At 55.7% G+C, this 21,136-nt stretch overlaps 1 protein-coding gene across 6 annotated transcripts in view; it reads left to right on the forward strand.

The window, feature by feature from the left end:
• The window catches only part of ADARB1 (adenosine deaminase RNA specific B1), a 115,438-nt gene extending 95,240 nt beyond the window's left edge, over positions 1–20,198 (forward strand). For 3 of the 6 annotated variants that reach the window (XM_081063505.1, XM_081063507.1, XM_081063506.1), the window contains 3 exons: positions 7,316–7,497; positions 15,748–15,926; positions 16,719–20,198. In XM_081063505.1, the coding sequence (XP_080919631.1) occupies positions 7,316–7,497; positions 15,748–15,926; positions 16,719–16,898 (541 nt within the window). In that variant the 3' untranslated portion in view covers positions 16,899–20,198. The remainder of the gene's footprint in view (positions 1–7,315; positions 7,498–15,747; positions 15,927–16,718) is intronic. The other 3 variants (XM_081063502.1, XM_081063503.1, XM_081063504.1) reach the window with 1 other exon arrangement.
• Positions 20,199–21,136: the final 938 nt, after the last annotated feature.

Consider the following 21,136-nt stretch of genomic DNA (forward strand, 5'->3'; position numbering starts at 1 on the left):
TACTTGTCTTTGGACCTCAAACCTTTCCCATCTGGATGTACACAAGTTCCATATATAGTTTACATTGTAATCCTTAATGGTTTGAGATGATTTGGTGTCTTCTCCAAGTCCAAGCCCGTGTCTTAACTTTATACCAACTTTTATTAAATAGAAACCCCTAATTTTGATGTAAATTTATCCATTAATTTGTCACCCTGCGATCTGTTCTTTCAGGAGCTTATTTAAGAAATTCCTCCTCAGATTAATGGCATAAAAAGATTCTCCTATACGTTTTTCTAAAACCTTTATGATTTTACTTTCACATCTAAGCCTGGAATACATTTGTATCGTAAATAAGAATTAGCTTTCTTATTGTGATATAGTGAGTCAGTTTTCCCTGTGCCATCCATTGAGTAATCTCCATTCCCTCACTGATCTGTGAGGGCACCTCTGTTGTATGCGCAGCTCCCTTACGACGATGGTTCTGTTTCTACACTCCCGATTCTGTATCGGCCTATAGGTAGCTGGAGTTGTCAAATTTTGTGGTATTTATTATTCTGACATTTTAATGTGTTTGAAGGTCTGGTTGGATACGATTGACATTCTTTATTCTTTTTTCCAAACTTTTGGTAGCTTTTTATGAACCTTTGTTCTTCTGTGCATATTTTATAATCAGCTTGTCACGTGTCTCCAAGTGTCTTCCTGAGATTTGATATGGAATTGCATTGAAACTATGGATTGAAATGGAAAGAATTGACATAAAGTTAAATCTGTCCATCCGTGAATATCATGTTAGGCAATTTTTGACATATGAATTCCTAGAACTTTGTACTTTCTGTGTTACTGTGATAATTATCTTATCTGCTCTATATTCTGTATAATTAATTATTGCTAGTGTAGATAAAACTATTGAATTTTTTAAATTGTAAAAAACAATATAAAATTTACCATCTTAGTCATTTTTAAGATATTTTTATGAACAGTTTTAGATTTATAACAAAATTATGACAAAGGTTCAGAGACTCCCATGTACCCCTCCCCCACACACTTGTCAGCACCCCCACCAGACGGGGCACTTGTTACACCTGATGAACCTACAGTGACCCATCATCCCCCCAAACCTTTAGTTTACATCAGGGTCACTCTTGGTGGGGTTCTTCTGTGGATTTTGACACATGTGTAGCGCTATGTACCCAACCTCTTTGTAACGTGAAACACTGGGTGTAGTCCAGGCCCTGAGTAGTGCGGGATGAACAAGTGGCTAGCGGCGCTCAGGAAAGAAGGAAAAGAATGAACAGTGACGCATACAACGTGGGCAAGTCTCAGAACACTCATACTTACGACGACCGAAAGCACCCAGGCCAAAAACACATTCCTTGTGTGGTTCCGTTTATGTAAATTCCTGGAAAATGCAAACAAATCTACAGAAAAGCAGCTCAATGGTAGCCCAGGGTGGGGCCAGAGTAAGAAGGGGCAGTAAGGAAGGAATGGAACAAGGGGTGAGGACACTTTGGGGTAATGGTCTCCTGGGTATGTGTGTCAGAATTGTCCAGTTGTGTGCTTTAATGTGTGCGGTACACTGCATGTCACCTGAACCTCGGGGACGCACAGAAGGAGAGACTGCAGTGGGGATTACGAAATGACCATAAGGAGATGACAAAAGCACCACAGCCAGTGGGTTAGAAAGAGAACAGCACAACAAACCCAGCTAAGGAGAAGGAAGGAAATGAAGATTCACAGCGAGTAGTGAATCTACCCAGTGTCAGGTCTTTGAAAAGGAGAATAAAATGGACAGAACTCTGGCAGGTCTGACCACGAGCAAAGGTGGAAGGCACGGCCGAAGTGTGTTGGAAATGAAGAGGGGAGTGAGGGGCCCGGCAGAGACTAACCTAAAACCTACGCTGTGGGTCATTCTAATGACGGTGGTGGCCGGTCCTTACCAGTGTTCAAAGCTGAGATGAAATTAAAAATATTCTGGAAAAGTGTACTTTCCTAAAATTGACTTAGGCATAGGTAGAAATTTTGAATAGAATTATAGCCCTTTAAAAAATTAAACCAGTCACCTTCAGGAAAGAAAGGATTGAAGGAAATCAAAGAAAGGAGACAGCTGTAGAGAAAGAGGAAAGTGCTCTCCCAGATGGGTTTGACATGAGTCTCCACGTCATTGGGGGGCCAGTTTTTATATCATGTTTTCTGGACATTACAAAGCTAGTCTCCCCAGCTCCTGTTCTGGGCTTATAACACCTTTTCCCCCAAACCAGACAAGGACAGTAAAGGAAACAGAATGACAAGCCGGCCTGTTATAGAACACGCAGAACCACACTTACATGACCGGAGCCAAGTTCAAACCAAACCCAGTCACGTATTCTTAATAGTTCAGTCAGTTCCTCCAAATCTGTAACTTGAATGCAGTTGTAATCGAAACCTCGTCGTTTTTCATAGCACTTGAACGTCTTATGCCAACCCTCAGATGGAAAAGGAACGATATAACCTGAGTGTGACTGGCAGAGGCAAGTGGCACATTGTCTGGAAGGAGACCCGTGGACACATGACGCCCCCTGAGCACGAGGGTCGCCTACAGACTGGATGGAAGTTTACTTCTCTGTGTCAGAAAATTCCGTTCACAGCAAGTTGTGCAGAGGCCGGGTCCCGTCTTCCTGGCACCTTCTCCGTGCAGGGTCCCCAGCCCTGGGCACAGGCAGGCCCCGAGCATCCGGTCTGATCCCCAGCAGAGGCTGGAGCACAGGGGGGGCCCCGTGGGCATGCCCCCGGCCCACTCGCCCGTGCCACCTGGAATAGGGGACCGAGGCCCTCGGTCTGGAGGTCGGGGGGACACAGGCGGCCGCAGTCTCTGCTACGCGTGGGGCTGGGAGGAGATGAACGGTGGACAGACAGTCCTGGCACGACGGGCAAAGAAAGGCGAGGCCGCTGCGCAGCGCGAGGAGCACGTTCCTGACAGTCAGGCCCTGGCCCTGGACAGCGCCCGGCAGTTTTTACGGCTTCCGGTTCAGCAGGGTCCTCAAGGCATGGGAAGCCCAAGTTATTTAAACAACAGGAATACATTTGACTAAATTGAAAATTTAAAACGTACTTGCCAAATGCCCATATAGTGGAAAGGAAAACCCCACACGGGGAAGAGATCCTGACCCCTAACACCAACCCCCAGCGAGCACCCAGATGACAAAGGGAACCGCACAGCTGGCGTGCAGGGGCGTGGCCCGGAGGCGTGGCCCGGAGGCGTGGCCGGGGGCGTGGCCGGGGGCGTGGCCGGGAGGCGTGGCCTGGAGTGACAGGCATGTTCCACCTCGTCTGAAATGGGGGTCTCACACATGCACGTAATTATGAGTCAAAACCCACAGGTGTCATCCCTCGATCTGTGTCTGTCACTGTTTGCGGATGACACATCATTGCAAGGACAAAGCAAAGAAAAGCCAGGAGGCAGGAGCAAGGAATGGTCCTAGAAGGGACAGCGTGGGGCAGCGGCCACTGCCGGCCCCTCTGACACCAGGCACGTGGGCGCCACACCACGCAGCTTCAGCCCCACGAGTCACCGCGGTTGTGACGCGCCCGGAGCCAACGCAGCCCCACGGGCTCCGGTATCGGCTGCCCAGGTACCCACCCTTCTCCCTGACCTGGCTGCAAATTGGGGGTTCTCTCGGCCCCCCTCGGGTTCAGTAACAGGCTACGACAGCTCGCAGAACTCCGGGAACACTTTGCTTCATTTACCAGTTGACTGTAAAGAACACAACTCAGAACAACCCCGTGGGAGAGGCGCCCCGCGGATGGTGGGCTTTATGCAGATTTCCGTCATGTGGCCACAACGGATTAAATCTTTGGTCATTGGAGATTAATTTAGTCCCCAATTCTTCTCCCCTTCTCGGAAGTGGGGGGGCTAGAAATTCCCCCTCTAGTCACCTGTGAGTTTCCCTGGTGACTAGCCCCCATCCACCCAGAGTGACCTCATTTGCATAAACTCAGGTGTGGTTGAAAGGGGCTTAATATTCAATATTGCACCAGGACAGCTTGGCCCAGAAGCAGCACTGGCCTGGCAGCCAGGAAGCTGCCCGCTGGCCGTAGTCCAGGCCTGTCCTGGCCCAACAGTATGAAATGAAGAGCTTCCTAAGTAGCCATCCCGGAGGAGAGGCTAGTGGGCAGCTGCTGCTGGATGACATGGCCTGTGTGTCTTCCAGAGGGACAGAGCTGTGTGCCACATACCCGGGCCTGAGGGCGGGGGTGGGGCGGGCGGTACAGTGCTGCTGCTGGGGTCACCAGGCGCTGTGCATGACCCCACCCCTCGCCACGGATACAGGGGGCTCTGCAACAAGAGTGAGGTGACTGCAGCTAGCGCCCCTGTGCTCGGGGCTGCATGGAGCTGGGGGAGGAGGCAGGGGGCACCCCTGAGGGCAGGCAGCTTGCTTCCTCGGAGCTGCTGAAGCAGGGGTCCCCCCTCTGTGTGCACAGGCCCCGAGAGGGCAGCTCTCGTGGGACGGGTTCAGGTGAGCCCCTGTGGAGGCTGTGGGTCAGCTTGCCAGAAGTGGGGTGCTCTCCACTTGGTGGGGGGCACGCCAGGCTGTGTGTGTGTGATCGCAAGTTGGAAGCAGGGACGACCATGAGGGAGCTGGCAGTCACTGAACAGGACGTGACAGTCCTGGGCCAGTTGTCCCTCCTGTGACTGCTCTGGCCGCTGTCTGGCCACCCACTCAGCCACTCAGAGCTGCGCGCTTGACAGACCCGGGCACAGACCAGTGTGACCGCACTCCGAACCCCGTAACCTTGTGCTCCAAGAAACGAGGTCAGGAAGAGGACCTAAGGCCTGCTGGCGGCGAGCACGGCTGGACCACCTTCCTTACCACCTAAGTGCTTCTCCCAGTGTCACCCGAGCACCTGTCACCGGCAAACTGCTATGGACCCTACACCCTCCTCCACAGTGGGGCCGGCAGGGAGCTGGGGGCGACACGTGGCAGGCACCCATCTATGCCCAGTTTCCCATCTTTGCAGAGCTTTACCTGGGGACGTTTGGTGGTCTAGAGCCTGGCAGCATCAGTGCACACCCCTGGGCCGTCACTGCGCCTTTTTGCTCCGGGTGCAGCGGTCCTCCTGTTCTCCGTAGTCTCGGTGGGGAGCCTGTCAGCAGCGGTGTGCTGTGCACCCCACTTCCCACCCGGGGCTGCGCGGAGCAGGCAGAAGCTGATGGAGCTTGTGTTCCAAATTAATGACTCGTAACAAATGGAGGTTTCTGCAAGATCACTGTTTTAAAGTTGGCCCCAGAGGATGAATTCAGCTTAAAGATGGCCTAAATCCACACACACGCTTCTCAATTTATATAGAAAGGGTGCCCTGTGGTTTCGTGAGCATTGGATCCTTTCATGCTTTTCTGTGTAAGGTAGGAAAATCTGTGTTTTAATGTTTCAGAGGGTTTCGTAGGAATCGGAGGGTTTGTCTGCCCAGGCCATGTTTACTGGCCTGTATGTGGCAGGTGTGCACTGTAAGTGCTGGGACAGACCAGTGAGTAAAATGATGAGCCCCTCTCCTGTGGAGCTTAGGACTGGGGGTGGCTGGGGGCACAGGTGATAAAAACTAGAGCCCTAAGAAATGCAGGAAGTTAGCGATGGGTCACCAAGAGGGGCTTTCTGCAGAGAGAAATGAGGGGACGGTGGTCAGGGGCTGTCCAGGGACCATGTTCGGGCTGAAGGGTCTGAGGGTAGTGGCTGTTTTGGGAGAGCAGGGAGCCTGGGAGGTGCCTTTGGGAGGGAAGGATGGAGGAGGAAGCCAGATCAGGTCAGACAGCTGGGCTGGCCACTGTTGGAATGAGAACACGGAGTGTTGTGGGGGGCTGCGCAAAGGAGTGACCTTCTCGGGCCTGTTTTCACAGGGTCAGGTGGCCGCTGCCGGGGATGGGTGCTGGGGTGGGAGCTGTAGTCACCACAAACGAGAGGGTGAAGCGGGCAGGAGGCCTGACGTGTGTTCCAGGAGCGGCTGCAGCCCCTGGATCTGTTCTGAAACGGGGTCTCACAGGCTTGCTGGCCGCTGGCCTGGGACGGAGCGAGGAGGCGAGCAGGACTCGGCCGGTTTGGCCTGAGTGGCCTGAGCCGCAGAGCCAGGCGCTGCATGGGCCAGGACTTGGGGCAGGGCTCGTGCAGACGCCATTTGCCTGCGCCGCTGCCTGATTCCAGCCCTGACCACTCGACGGTGCCTCCTGCCTTCCTGAGGCTGAGACGCCCCAGAGCTGGTGGCTGCGCCCTGAGAGTGGACTTGGGGAGGGCGAGACGGAGGGCAGCTCTAATGTTGCCGACAGCAGCCTCACTTCTGACCGGGCCACTGCTGAGGGGGCCCCTGTCCGCCCCGTCGCCCCTTCCCTACCCTGCATGCAGATCACGTCCAGTAAATGAAGCAGTGCCACCACCGTGCCCAGAGCCCTTCGGTCGCTCCCTGCTGCCCTGCAGTGACCCCGGCTGCTCCTGGCTGCCTGGCCCCGCCACTCCCCGGGCCTGTCCCTGCGCTCACCCTCGCGTCCCCCTCCTGACACTGGGCTGGGCTCCCGCCTTTCACCTCACAGCCCCTCTGGGCACCTTCCCAGGAGTCGGCGCCCTCTGCATTTTCGTGGAACCTGCAGTCCCTCAGCTCCTAGTTCTTGGTCAGGCATGTGCTTCTTCACTGGTGTCCCCATCCACACGGCTCGCGGGCTCCAGGGACATGTGGGCTGGGTGGGCTCTGCCCCCATGGACTTCGTGCCCAGCACTGAGGTGCTGGCATGTGGACCCCCCAGCTGCCAGTTGTTTCTCTGCACGGGGCTCAGACAAGGCAGGGGTGTGTTTGTGAGATGGCGTGTGCATCTGAGCCCAGAGGGACACCTGGATTGTCGGTGACGTGCATGATGGGTGTGATGCCATGTGGTCACTGCCCACCTCCCTCTCCCAGTGCCGTTCCAGCAGTGGCCCTGCTGCTGTCCCCTGCAGGCAGGTGATAGGCGGACTGACTTGCCTCCGTGTGTTAAACAGCCTGACTCCGAGCTGTCCCCAAGGAAGTAACAGTTTGGTGTTTTCAAGGACCCTTTCAGAGCGACCCCTCTTATTGGAAATAATAAAATGTTTACTTTCCTCTTTGATTTCCTCTCAAGAAATGGGGCTCACAGACACCTGGTTAGAACTAGTCTGCAGTCAGTGTGTCACCGTGGCATACGTCGTTCCACAGCCTAAAACCAGTTTACGAAGATTTTTCTCTTTCAAATTCTAAGTTGCTGAGTCGGTCTTCAGCTGCTACCTTGAAGTTGGCCGACGCTCTGCACCGCGGGCGTGAGCGCGCTGCACCCTCCGCTGAGTGTGTCGTCTGCCTGCAGGTGGAACGTGGTGGGTGTCCAGGGCTCCTTGCTCAGCATCTTTGTGGAGCCCGTCTACTTCTCAAGCATTATCCTGGGCAGCCTGTACCACGGGGACCACCTGTCCAGAGCCGTGTACCAGCGGATCGCCAACATAGAAGACCTGCCCCCGCTGTACATCCTCAACAAGCCTCTGCTCAGCGGCAAGTATCTGTGTGCCCGTGTCACCTGTTACTTACCCATGTTTCGCAATGTGCATGCTGTACACGTATAGGCACCATAGGGACCTGCTTTGTGGGGCAGCGCTTCCCAGGACAGCCTGGGCTGCTCTAGTGGGCCTCTGAGGCCATTACGGGGTCCATCGCAGGCTCTCTCTTAGAATGAAAACCATCACTCCTGACGAAACCGCAGGGCGGTGACAGGATGGGCCAGGACAGGCGAGTGTGTCGGGTGTGACAGGACGGTCCAGGATGAGCAGGTGTGTCGGGAAGGTGACAGGATGGGCCAGGATGGGCGGGTGTGTCAGATGTGACAGGATGGGCCAGGACAGGCGGGTGCGTCAGGTGTGGCAGGATGGGCCAGGATGAGCAGGTGTGTCAGGAAGGTGACAGGATGGGCCAGGACGGGCGGGTGTGTCGGGTGTGACAGGACGGGCGGGTGTGTCGGGTGTGACAGGACGGGGGGGGGGTGTGTCGGGTGTGACAGGACGGGCGGGTGTGTCGGGTGTGACAGGACAGGCGGGTGTGTCAGGTGTGACAGGACGGGTGGGTGTGTCGGGTGTGACAGGACGGGCGGGTGTGTCGGGTGTGACAGGACGGGGGGGGTGTCGGGTGTGACAGGACGGGCGGGTGTGACAGGACGGGCGGGTGTGTCGGGTGTGACAGGACGGGTGGGTGTGTCGGGTGTGACAGGACGGGGGGTGTCGGGTGTGACAGGACAGGCGGGTGTGTCGGGTGTGACAGGACGGGGTGGGGGGTGTCGGGTGTGACAGGACGGGCGGGTGTGACAGGACGGGCGGGTGTGTCGGGTGTGACAGGATGGGCCAGGACGGTCGGGTGTGACAGGACGGGCAGGTGTGTTGGGTGTGACAGGACGGGTGGGTGTGTCGGGTGTGACAGGACGGGGGGTGTCGGGTGTGACAGGACAGGCGGGTGTGTCGGGTGTGACAGGACGGGGTGGGGGGTGTCGGGTGTGACAGGACGGGCGGGTGTGACAGGACGGGCGGGTGTGTCGGGTGTGACAGGATGGGCCAGGACGGTCGGGTGTGACAGGACGGGCAGGTGTGTTGGGTGTGACAGGACGGGTGGGTGTGTTGGGTGTGACAGGATGGGCCAGGATGAGCGGGTGTGTCGGGTGTGACAGGACGGGCCAGGACGGGCGGGTGTTTCGGGTGTGACAGGACAGGCGGGTGTGTCAGGTGTGACAGGACGGGCGGGTGTGTCAGGTGTGACAGGATGGGCCAGGACGGTCGGGTGTGACAGGACGGGCAGGTGTGTTGGGTGTGACAGGACGGGTGGGTGTTTTGGGTGTGACAGGATGGGCCAGGATGGGTGGGTGTGTCAGGAAGGTGACAGGATGGGCCAGGATGAGCGGGTGTGTCGGGTGTGACAGGACGGGCCAGGACGGGCGGGTATTTCGGGTGTGACAGGACGGGCGGGTGTGTCAGGTGTGACAGGATGGGCCAGGACGGTCGGGTGTGACAGGACGGGTGGGTGTGTTGGGTGTGACAGGACGGGCCAGGACGGGCGGGTATTTCGGGTGTGACAGGACAGGAGGGTGTGTCAGGTGTGACAGGACGGGCAGGTATGTTGGGTGTGACAGGACGGGCGGGTGTGACAGGACGGGCGGGTGTGTCAGGTGTGACAGGATCGGCAGGTGTGTCGGGTGTGACAGGATGGGTGGGTGTGACAGGATGGGTGGGTGTGTCAGGTGTGACAGGACGGGCGGGTGTGTCGGGTGTGACAGGACGGGTGGGTGTGTCAAGTGTGACAGGACGGGCGGGTGTGTCGGGTGTGACAGGATGGGCGGGTGTGTCGGGTGTGACAGGACGGGCAGGACGGACGGGTGTGTCGGGTGTGACAGGATGGGCGGGTGTGTCGGGTGTGACAGGACGGGCGGGTGTGTCAAGTGTGACAGGACGGGCGGGTGTGTCGGGTGTGACAGGACGGGCGGGTGTGTCGGGGTGCCTTGCACTTGCCTATACGCCCTTTGTTACTGGTTTGCTTGTTGTTTTTCTTATAGAATTGTCAGTGGATAACAGTAAAGTGAACGAGAGCTTTTGAATTCAAGGGTCGTAACTTCTCAGTTCACCCTTTTAAAGGACACAGTTAAGGTACTTTTATCCTTTTGAAAATGTCATTTCACTACGTGTGGAAGCTCAGAACTAAATTGTAATCCTGGACTGGGTGTGTTCCACTGGTGTGCGTGTGCCGTGCCTGTTCTGTGGCGCTTGGCGGGCAGCGGCCCTGACTGGAGCAAAGCCTTTCACTGGAAATGGGGCTCTGGGAGCATGTGGGCCACGCACAAACGGAGAAAAGCAGAGGTCATCTTAAGTCAAATTTCACAGCTCCCCAACCTTAACTATTAATTTTTAAGGAAGAAACATAGATTCTGATGAAACTTGACAGTGGATGAGTTGAAATTGTGGCACCCACATCCATTAAGCTTCCCGTGGAAGACACGAAGTATCATTGTTTGGTTGTGTGTTCGTTTATGAATTTGTCAGGAGTCGGGAAGTAATTCTCCCCATGTAGTCCTGTGTCCCACGTGTAAGGGAAGAGCACTTTGTTTAGTTTCAGCTGTCATGTCTTTCACATTCAGTCACTTAAAACACTGTATGTGAAATCCATGTCACATGGGGGACGCTCAGAAACGTCGCTAGTTAGCGCCTGTGTGCTGTCTGACACCTGAAGTCTGAGCGGGGCCGTTTTGCTGAAGGAGCATTGCAGGATACTGACGGCGGAGCTCGTCTACAAAAGGCAAATTATTTTTATCGTGTCCCATGGACATGAAGTGCGTGGCTGGCTCTAAAGCGATACTGGAAAACAGCATTTGCCAGGGAGACATTTGGCGTGCTCTGCGTGTTTGTCAGATAGGAAGTGAGTAATAGAACACAAGAACCTGCTCTTCAGTCACCTGTCCCCACCCAGACGCTCCTCTAACCCCAAAGCCTAAAGCCCTGCTGTGTGGTTGGGGCCCACGCCTCGCTGGCAGCGTGGCACTCGGGTTTTTCTTCCTCTGCCTGGTGACTAGGACAGACCACCTGCCACCCTAACCCCTGTGCACGAGCATGTGAGAATTCTGTGAAGCACAGGGACACCGCTCAAGTGGCAGGAAGCAGAATGTCTCTCGAGTGCTGATGGGACAGTGTCAGAGGGGCATTACAGTCTGTTCTGGAATGCAAACTGGGTTTACTTTGGGCAAATGCTTTGTTTGGGACAGTGGTGTTTCACTGCTGTTTTTCCTTGAAGAGCATTAAATCGGTATAACGGGTAGCTTTAGCAAAGACACCTGCAGACCAGCGCAGTCCCATGGGGTTGGCAGGGGACGGACGACGCAGCAGGGCAGGGCCAGGCAGTGCCTTCCTTCGCGGACCCAGCGGTTGGCCTGGCAGCTGTGGGAACCCACTGTCACCACAGATGAAGGGGACTGAGCGGGAGGGTCTGCAGGGCAGAGCGCTGGTGTCAGTAGAGCTGGGCGGTCACACACGTGTTCCCAGGACCCGGGGCTTGTTCCCTCCCGGTCCTGACGTGCGCATGCAGTTCTGTGTGTACCTACCACAGTCCATGCCCAGCGCGCACGTTTTTCATCGCATTTTATCACCAAGATCGTGTCTGTTAAAAAGGGAATGATGTGTGAAGGCCCCCGGGAATGTGCTGTCCTGAGGAGGGAAGGGACACAGTGCAGCACAGATGACTTATCAGCTCACACGAGGTTATCTAAAGCCCAAAGCAGATCACATGGGCATAATGGCAGCGTGTAGGGGCTGCTTTCCAAAGTGCTGCCAGGGGGAGAATGAGAAGCTCTTTGTTTGCAGCTCAGCGTAGAAACATATTTTACTGAGAGAGACTCCTGGTGGTGAGCGTGAGCCTTTGTGTCGCTCAGCGTGCCCGCTCCGGGCGTTTTGGAGACGGTGCCTGTGTCCTCTCCCGTCTTCTCTCCAGGTTAGTTTCAGACCCAGCGCCTGAAGCTTTCAGGACAGTCGGCTTTTGTTGCACATGCCTTGGCCCCGAGGCTGTTTCTCGACTGGCCCAGCGTGCCATCCAGGTGCGGGGCGAACTCCAGAAGGGAGGCCGGTGGTCTTGTCCCAATGCTGAGGCTGCTCTGGGGCCATTGGCGAGGGACTCCCTCGGTGCTGGCTTTACTGCCACCGTTTTCACAAAACAGTAGCAAAGAAGCGGCCTAACAAGGGGAGCGAGTCCTAACGAATGCAGACTGAGTGGGGGATCTGGGGGAAGATGGGGCAGGACAGCAGCGGGAGACAGGAAGCTGCCTGCCGGGAAAAGCCCGTCACTGCTTCTAGTGCTGAGCGCACGGACTCTGCTCAGGAGAGTGAAGCTTTCGGGGGTGGGGGGGAGACAAGTATGAGTGAGGCTGAGAGCTTATTTTCCGGGCGAGAACAGGCACCGAATGGTGAGGAGACCCCTTTCCCCTGCCCCAGTTCTGCCCCAGGCAGGAGTAACCAGGCCACATGACCTAGAGCAGAACGACACCCAGGGGGCAAGACAGAGCGCACGGAACCATCCTGCCCTCGTCTCACATGTTTTCTGCCCATTGTACCTTGTTTTCCTCTCTTTACTTTTGCTGAATTAATTACATTGTCTTTTTCTCTTTTTTGTCCACACTGGTGGTTTGAAAGTTCTAAATCTTATCTATGTTTTACCCTTAATTTTAAACAAATATATTTAAAGCACTTTAAAAACAAAACCAGCACAAGATTTAATCAGTATTCATGAAGATCGCAGCCCGAGACAAACGAAAAGCTCAGGCTGGTTTTTACTCTACTTTCTCCCCACCCTCATCCTTCTAGTCTACTTTTCTAGACTTCGATGGCGTCATCCTGGGTTTGAGAGCCTTTCTCATGTGGCCTCAGCCACGTTATCTAAGTTTTTAGGCTTACGTGCAAGGGCCCCTGGTTTCTAATCGCCGTGTTCCGTGCCCAGGGCCTCCCCTCTCTAATTCCACACTCAGATTGCCTTTTACTTTTGCTGGAACACATCCACATGGGGCACAGGGCAGGGCTGGCCGTCCTGGGCTGATTGGGGCCGTGCCCACAGCTGTCTCCACGTCTTGGCTCTGCCATGCTCCGGCACGGGCTTGCCGCCCGTGGTCCCCTGGCTCCAGGCCTTCCAGGGCCTGAGTCATCTTCCACCCCCATGGTCTTCGGGAATCAGCCACCTCAATTTTCTCTCCTTTCTAGGGACCCCCCTTCTTGTTTTCTCTCTGGTGGCATTAAACTGATCTTGCCCTTGACATCGGGACCATTCCCAAGAGCCAGCACAGGGCTGGGGCTGCTTTTCTCCCCACGCTCAGCCGTCTGACCGTCCATTCTACGTTACCCACGTGCCCGTCTGGGTTCTCCGCTCTGACCTGTGCTCTGTGTCTGCTCCCCCCGCCCCCCCGGAGGTCACAGCCCAGGCCTCCTGCTTCACGCTGTCCTTTTTGTCTGCCATGCTCGGCCATGGCCATACCTTCGGTATTCTGCTCTGTGGGACGCGTTGTTGTCCGGGGTCGGCCAGGGCCCCAGGACCCGCCTCAAGTGTGTCACAGACACCTGCTCACATTCCCCCCCCCCCACCCCCTGCTTGACCCGCCTCTCTGTCCTGGGAAAACACTCTGTCTGGCCTTTCACTTCTCCTTCTGCGTCCAAACTGGTGGCTGGAACTGTTTAGAAAAGAGTTTCCTGAGAGGACTGAGTGTCCCGCGTGCCCGTTACTGGGGACGTGGTGACCTCACGGTGCCTCCTGATCCCGAGGTTCTGTGGTATGTGCTTTACTGTTGTTTCTTAAAGTTCTCTATGTGGGTGTGTGATGGTAAAGTACAGTTACCCGTCGCACTGATGATGTCCTTGAGGATTTCTCAAAATTGGAATTCCCTTCTCCTGTCACCTGGGACATGTTGGCGGCCGGGTGGGGACTTTCGATTAAATGCACCCTGTCCCGTGTTGTTTTGGGCATTGCGGTCTGGGTGAGTCCGCTTCCGCATGACGTGGGGGCTCCTGCCAGCCAGGTGGGCAGCAGCGCACACGTCACCTGGACCAGAGACGCGGCTCCTTCCAGCAGCTGCGTTTTGACAACCTAGGGTCTCATCCAAGAAGGAAGTCTTATCCGGCCAGACGTCCTCCTGCAGAGCCCTTGGCACCCGTCTTGGATTAATGAAGGAGCAGGGGTGCGGCGGAGCTGGCGGGAAGGCCCCGAGACCAGCTCCGGGGACCCCAGAGGCCACAAACACCCCTGCTGCCTGGTCCTAACAGACCCTCGGGCCACTGGACTGGTTTCAGTTACTTCTCTCCTCGGCTCAGGGCTTGCCTTTTTTGGCAAAAATTAGAATGAAAGTCTGAAAAATGTTCTGCTTCTGGCTTAAGTGGCAGGTTTTTTCACAGCTTTTGGGACCCTGGGGTTCCGCAGACACGGAGGGGCTTAGAGGTCAGGTGGCCTGTGCCGCCCTCCCCTGGGGGTTGTACACCAGCTCCTTCTGCTTTAGCTCCTACAAGGGTCTCCGTTCATTTGCAGCTAAAGGCCACGTTCAGCTGCAGTTGTGAACTCGACATTTTCCTGGTTGTGTAACAGATGAGTAACAGTTTCTCTTCCAGGAGTATCTATTACTACTCACATGTGGCTCCGTGGGTGAGGAGCCCTTAGAGAATACCTGGAGGCGGGGGTTAGAAGAAAGCCCAGCTCGTAGGGTCCCCTGGTACCGCCGCTGCTGGGCCAGCTCAGCGTACGTGCTTTTGCTCTGAGCGTCTGGCTTGGCACACACTCTGCGACCCGGCTCTCAGCCGGGCCTTGGCGTCTGCTGCCCCCACTTCCCACACCTCATTACCCTACTTCTCACTTTGAGACGCTGAAAGACACCCTCCCCGTGGAGTGCTGGCCCCGCGGAATTCGAGAACTACGCTCTTGTGACCATTGGGGGACATTCTGCCCCAGAAAAAGCATGTGGTCAGTATTGGAAGCCCGGGCTAGCTATTTTCTTTTTGCCTTATTTTCTCCATTTTTGCTAAAGATGACACTTCATTTAGCTTAAAATATAGAAAGGTATTTGTTCTATTAGGTCTTACTTTTTCAGGTAGTTAATGGCCCACGTGTAGTTGTAATGAAAATGGTAGAACTCTAAGGTTTAAACACCAGTAAACAAGCACACCTGCTCCCTCCCAAACACCCCCCCCCCAACTGTCTTCTTGGAAGAAGATGACGTCTGTGGCGCTTGGTCTCCTGTGTCCGCCTGACTAGCCCGGCGCCCAGAGCACACACGCTCTCAGCGTGTCTGGGGGGCTGTTTCCAGGTGAGGTGGCATTGGATGGGTGGGCTCAGTACACCCACGTTTCATCCTGAGGCCTCGATAGAACCAAGTGGATCGACTTCAGCCCTTTTCCTACCTGGCTGATTGAGCTGGGACGTCTCAACTCACCCCCGTGGGCTGGACTCCCCACTGGCTCCCAGGCCTCGGCTGGCACACGGCAGGTCATGGGACGTCTGAGCACCGTTATCGTGCACAGCCTGCTGGCTCTGCGTCGGGTCCCCAGGTGACTGAGCAGTGGGTGGGACGGAGACCGTCTCTGAAGTTGGCAGTGGCCTCATTTCCGTGACTCAGACCTGCTGGCGACTGAGCATGTTTTCTGTGAAGTCTGTCCCTGCTCAGCTCTGCAGAGCGTCGCCGACATGGTCACTGGTACGACTGAGTCAGCCCAGACTCACTGCCCGGACTGCAGGGCACGAAGCTCAGCGTTGGCCACAGAGGGTGGGAAGGAAGGCCGAGGCTCAGCGGGGGCTCAGACCCCCGTCCTCCTCAGGGCCGACCACGGCCAAGCTGGCTCTGAGCTGTGCACACCGGAGAGAAGCATGGCCTTGACGGGGTGAAAATCCAGGAACCCAGCGCTTGGCCCCAAAAGTTGTTGGGATGTGGTCAGAGGACACGCAATGCCCATGTGGATCGGTCGTGTCTCGTGTGTGGGTGTCGCTGTGCGGGTGGGCGGGGGTCCGGGGGGCCGCGCTCCAAGCTGTGACGCACTGAGGAGCAGTCCCAGCGTGGCTGAGGCCCTGAGCTGGCCCAGGAGTGGCTTGCCCTCTGTGACAGGCCGGCCAGCCTCCCAGCTCTGTCACCTAAGCAAGTTCGGGAGCGCTGTGAAGTCGCACGGTTTGGGCTTCCGTGGACGTCTGCCCACCTCCCGGCCGAGCGGGGGGCTTGCCCGGCCGGCGGACTCCATGTCACCTCGCCCTGTCTGTCGCTTCCAGGCATCAGCAACGCAGAAGCACGGCAGCCAGGGAAGGCACCCAACTTCAGCGTCAACTGGACAGTCGGCGACTCGGCCATCGAGGTCATCAACGCCACGACGGGCAAGGACGAGCTGGGCCGCGCGTCGCGCCTGTGTAAGCACGCGTTGTACTGTCGCTGGATGCGTGTGCACGGCAAGGTACTGAGGTGTCCCCGCGGCAGCGCCCGCCGCCCCCACCGCTGTCCGTCTGCACCCTTACTGTCCCGTCACGGCCCCCCAGGTCCTCCAGACCCTTCTAGAACCTCCCATTCCTGCCGACGGTATTCAGCTGAAGGCTGGTGTTGGCTCCTCAAACTTAAAGCAGCTCAGCCCCAACGCAGCTCTGTCCCCCCCGGCCCCGCCCGCCCTCCTGCTGGGAACCTGCTGTCACCTCAGCTGGAAGAGCCAGGCACCCTCCGGCCGCAGTGCTGGGCTGTGCGCCTGCCAGGAAGGATTTTAAACCTGCTGGCACCAGCAGCAGCAGGGCCCTTTCCCCCCAACACACCCGTATGTAGTACCAAGTCAGTATATCACTAGTTTCTACTTATTTGTGAGTCAGGTTTATCGCATTTGTTTATTATGAAGCTGGTATTGAACTTGGTGTCGTTGGAGCAGACGAGTTGCAGGGCGCTCACAGGGGACGTAGCCAGCCCAGGAGGCAGCCGTCCAGTGACAAAATGGCAGTGACACCAGGGGTGTGGTTCCTCAGTAGAGATGTGTCCCGTGGACCTTTCAGTCAAGTGCCATGGGTCGCCAGAGCGCTGCCTGTTTATCCGGTAGCAGCTCGGCCCCGCGCAGGGGAGGGGGCATCCGGGCTCTGCCCTGTGAAGAGACCCTTGGGGTGGCGCCCCCAGAAGCAGCATAGGACCCAGCACCATCGTTGGCCGCCTTGCTGAGTGTTCGCCTTCCTGTCGCCGCCTCAACGGCTGTGCCCGCTCTGTCTCCACACAGGTTCCCTCCAACCTGATGCGCTGCAAGATGGCCAAACCCCACATGTACCACGAGTCCAAGCTGGTGGCCAGGGAGTACCAGGCCGCCAAGGCCTGTCTGTTCCGGGCCTTCCTAAAGGCGGGGCTGGGCGCCTGGGTGGAGAAGCCCACCGAGCAGGACCAGTTCGCTCTCACCCCCTGACCACGCGTGGGACCTGGGCCCAGCGCCTCACGTGTGGACTGGAAGCGGGCGTGGGAGTGTCGGGCCGGGGCGGCCGCCGCTGGCAGCTGGCAGCATCTCCCCTTACAGGGACCAAGTGACCGCTTTCAATCTCAGTTTACGTTAGAAATTGAGTTCTATTGAGCAGGGCTTCTTGAAGCTTAGGAAACTAGAAATTACTTCGTGTGAAATTCTTGAATAAATAATTTATTCAGAGCTAGGAACGTGGTTTATAAAATAAGTAACTATGTTCGGTCACTCTTTTGCCACTTTATTTTAATAGTAATAAAAGCACTTCTAGAGGGAGGAGGTGATAAAGTAGCGAGTAGTAACCTAAAGCAGCATCTCCGTGTCCACAGGCACCCCCCCCCAGCACCCCAGTAGGTCCCCAGCCTGGGAGACGCTTCTGTGCTCCTGGTAGGGTCGTGGCATGGAAACCTGTCCTGGGTTTACTTCTAAATAACCAGAGATCACTGAGGCCATTCATTGGGGATTTTAAACAGTATTTAACTTTGGGGACGAGGAGGCCATGGCGCCATGAGTGTCCTGGCTGCTGCTTCCTCCAAGCCGGGCAGCGGTGAGCACCGCGCAGTGATCGCCACGGGACCGAACCAGATTCAAGTGCTAGATACTCATTTTGGAAAATGCCACTGAAGGCACATTGTAAATTAATCCATCCAGCTTTATCAGACGTGTTTGAAATATAAGAAGTACACAGGCTGAAAGCTGACGACACAGTGGGCCTCTGCTACACGGTCACGGCAGGGAAAGGGGTGCTGCTGGCGCCCGGGGACCCATGGGCAGGCAGGACGGCCGGGGCCAGCTGAGCCAGGAGTTCGGGGCGGAGGGCCGGGTGCCCCCATCCTGCACTCAGACCCTCGCTTTCCTGCTCCCACTCAGGCAAGAGGCAATGGTCCCACTCATGGTTCTGTGGGCCCATGCGTGTCACAGGCAGACACAGGGCAGACCCCACCCCACGGCGAAGTCCAGGCTGTCGGCACTTGTGCCCCGGCAAGCGTCCTGTGCCTGTGACGGTCTCAGGAAATGCGAGACGGGACAGAGCGACCCCTGTCACTCGGCCCAGCTCCGTGCACTCCCGGCGCAGACAGACGCAGCCTCTGATGTCTCCGTGTCTGCACGTCCATCGGGGTGGGGGTGTACGTGGCTGGGACCGACCTGGTTCGGGGCAGGTGTAGCCTATACCAACGTTCTCCCACCTTGCAGGGTGCTGTCCTGAGCCAGAGGTAGCCCCAGGCACGTCCCCTCTGCAGGTGTGATCTGGCTCACGCGCAGTGGGGTTTTATCGCCACGGAACAGGAAGGATGTCTGGTGCCATCCTCCCTAGAGCAGGGCTCCGACACACCCAGAATGTCCTGGGAGGCCGTGCATTTTTATTCTCGCCATAGAGGGTATTTTTTCTAGTGGGGATTGGGAGATGGGCTTAGTTTTTTTTAAAAAATGTGGGTTTTGATGACAAAACCCAGTGGAAATACATTCCGTAGACACACACCTCCAGTGTGATAATGACTGAAGTCTGTGAGTCCCTGCCCACCTCACTGTGTGTGGTCCCTGTGGCCCCCGAGCTGTGACCTGCACCTTTCTGGTCGGGTCTGTGGGACCAGCAGGACAGGCCCCATGCGGGGCTCAGCCCCGAGAGCCCCCAGGTGCCACCCCGGAATTCAGAGGAAGAAGGGAGGCAAGGCAGGGTGGGGGAGCCCCGGGGGCGAGGCGGGAGGGGTCAGAGCCTTCCTGTGTGAGGCAGGCCACCTGCCCTGCTCCTGGGACAAGGGGGACAACTGCCCTGTGAGCTGGAGGAAAGGAAGGAGCCTTGGTTAACTCCCTGAGACCAATCAGGAAACGGCACTTTAAACTGTCCTTTCTCACGTTCACTGCGCAGTAGACGGAGCTGGCCTTGGGGCGCTGATCTGCACCCGATGTCCTCAGTCTGGATTTGAGAGACTTAATGGCACAGTTGACACAACCAAGGACTTGGTGTTTTTAGAAAAACCCTGCATTTTGAGTCCTGACCAGGGTGGGTCGGGAGGGTTTGCGTTCTGTTGGCTAAATCTAAGTGTTAGTTCCACAGACACTGGTCGTGGCTGCTGCCCTGCTGACGCGAAGGTCCAGTTGAAACGCAGACTGGGGCGGGTTTGTGACATCTGTGACGTGAGCCAGTGTCCGCAGGGCATCCTAGCCACCTCCTCAGCCCTAATCGCCCGCTCAGGGTCAGCTCTCACCGCCTCTCAGGCAAGGGACGCCAAAGAACTGCCGTTTTGATTCTGGGTCTTGATTTACCTTACCATCTTTTCCTATTTCAGATGTTTTTTTTACTGTCATCAAAAACATTTTAAAATGGGCCAGCCAACATGTCACACGCATTGATTTCTCTGGAATTTATTTTTATTCAAATAATGTCATCGACCTCCAGACTGGAGTCCCTTTGTAAGGACTGCTGCTTGTACAGTCGTCCCAAACGGTCACACTGGGGAGGCCACGTCATCTCAGGGCGGGTCTGACAGTGGGCTAGTGGGTGCGTTGGGGAGGCCATGCGCCCCTTTTCTCAAAACAACAAAATACAGCACAAGGCTCTTTTCATCTCTAAAATATTTACACCAACACATAAGGTCTGCCCCAATCATAAATTTGATCCAGCGAGAGAAAAACTTAGCTGTCTTTCCCATGTCTGAATTCTGTGAAGTCCAAGAATCTCCGAAAAGATTTGTTCACCACCCCAACTATACAAATGGGGTGGGCAGAGTGCTGCCATCTTGTGTGTCCTTGTCCCTGGCCGGAGGCTGGCCTCAGCTCGCAGGGTGACGGGACAGTCGGGAGGGGGCTGGGTCTGACTTGGTGGTGACTCGGTGTCCTGTTCCTGACACTGCTGGCTGGACCTCCCGTCCGCTGTTTGGAGGGAGGAGCCGCCCGCCCCAAGGACCCCTGTTTGGACCCCCGCATGGGCCAGTTGTGTGTGAGGAACTGACGGCTAAAGGCCCCATCTGGGATGTTCCTGGAGTGACCCTGAAAGCTGCTGGCTTCTCCAGACGTGAGGTTGTTTGCTTTCGATTTGACTCTAGAATTTGGACACTACATGTATGTAATTCATCCATGAAACCCGTCGTTAAGATACACTCCTCAGTGTTCTCGTCTGTATATTGATGTACATACCACACGTTACCACCTGCATGAGCTCCTGCTCGCAGACCAGCGGGACCCAGCATGAGACGCTGTCACATAGACAAAGGATTTGCAATGTTCTCAATAAAAATCAAACATTTCACTACCACAGTGTTGCTGAGAATTTCTCTCCCTTCCCATTCTTTGTCTCGGTGCACTGGCCGGTCAGGGCTGATCAGTCCTGATGAGTGTCCCTTGGAACCCCGAGGGTCGGTCCCAGCTCAGAACTGCAGCCACTGTCTGGTCTTGTCAGTTTTGTCAGTTCCCGTTTGGGAACAGGCTCTGTGGGTCCCCTCCCTCTGGACTCGGCTTCCTCACTGTCTTCCTGGACTTGGTGGTGGCTCCCATATGTAAGTTGTACAGAGGACAGAGCTGCCCCGGTGGTGTCCCCATCAAAAGGGGGATGACATAAGCCAGGCCATGTTACCTGTCCGGCATGTGAGTATGATGGGGACGAAGGCAGAGCGTGGGGGCGGAAGTGGGGAGGACACAGGAAGAACTGAGCAACAATGGTCAGCCTCAGACCAGTTAGACCGGGCCCTGGGACCCGCAAGGACCAGGTGGGCGGGGAGCTCTCGCCCAGGGAAACCACACAGCTACCAAGGGTTATTTAGGACTAACATTTTGGAAGGATTCACAGTAAACCAAGTGGAAAACTGGCTACAAGGCAGTGTTTGTATTTCATGGTTCTGAAGAAGTACGGGTGTGTCAGGTAAGTGTGCAAGCACACGGAACAGTCTGGAAGGGACCGAGTCTGGTCATGGTGTGTGGATGATGGGATTTGGGGTGATTTTTATTTTTCTTTTTTAAGAATGTAACTCTGTCTAAAGTTTATACAATAGGTTGAAAAACAAAGTGTTTTGAAAAGTCACAAGTCCCATACAAATAAAAAGTAGCACTGTTATAAGCAAATAATGGGCCCTTTTGCCTCAGTTTTTGAATCTGTTTTTTCATTTGTTTTCCCACAATAAAAGTAACATTAAAATGAAAACATGTTGCATCAACAACAAAAAGAAAGTTTCAGAGAAAAGACAAGTTCAGTCCAA

The sequence above is a fragment of the Rhinolophus hipposideros genome (genome assembly GCF_964194185.1).
Source record: "Rhinolophus hipposideros genome assembly, chromosome: 2".
Taxonomy (NCBI): Eukaryota; Metazoa; Chordata; class Mammalia; order Chiroptera; family Rhinolophidae; genus Rhinolophus; species Rhinolophus hipposideros.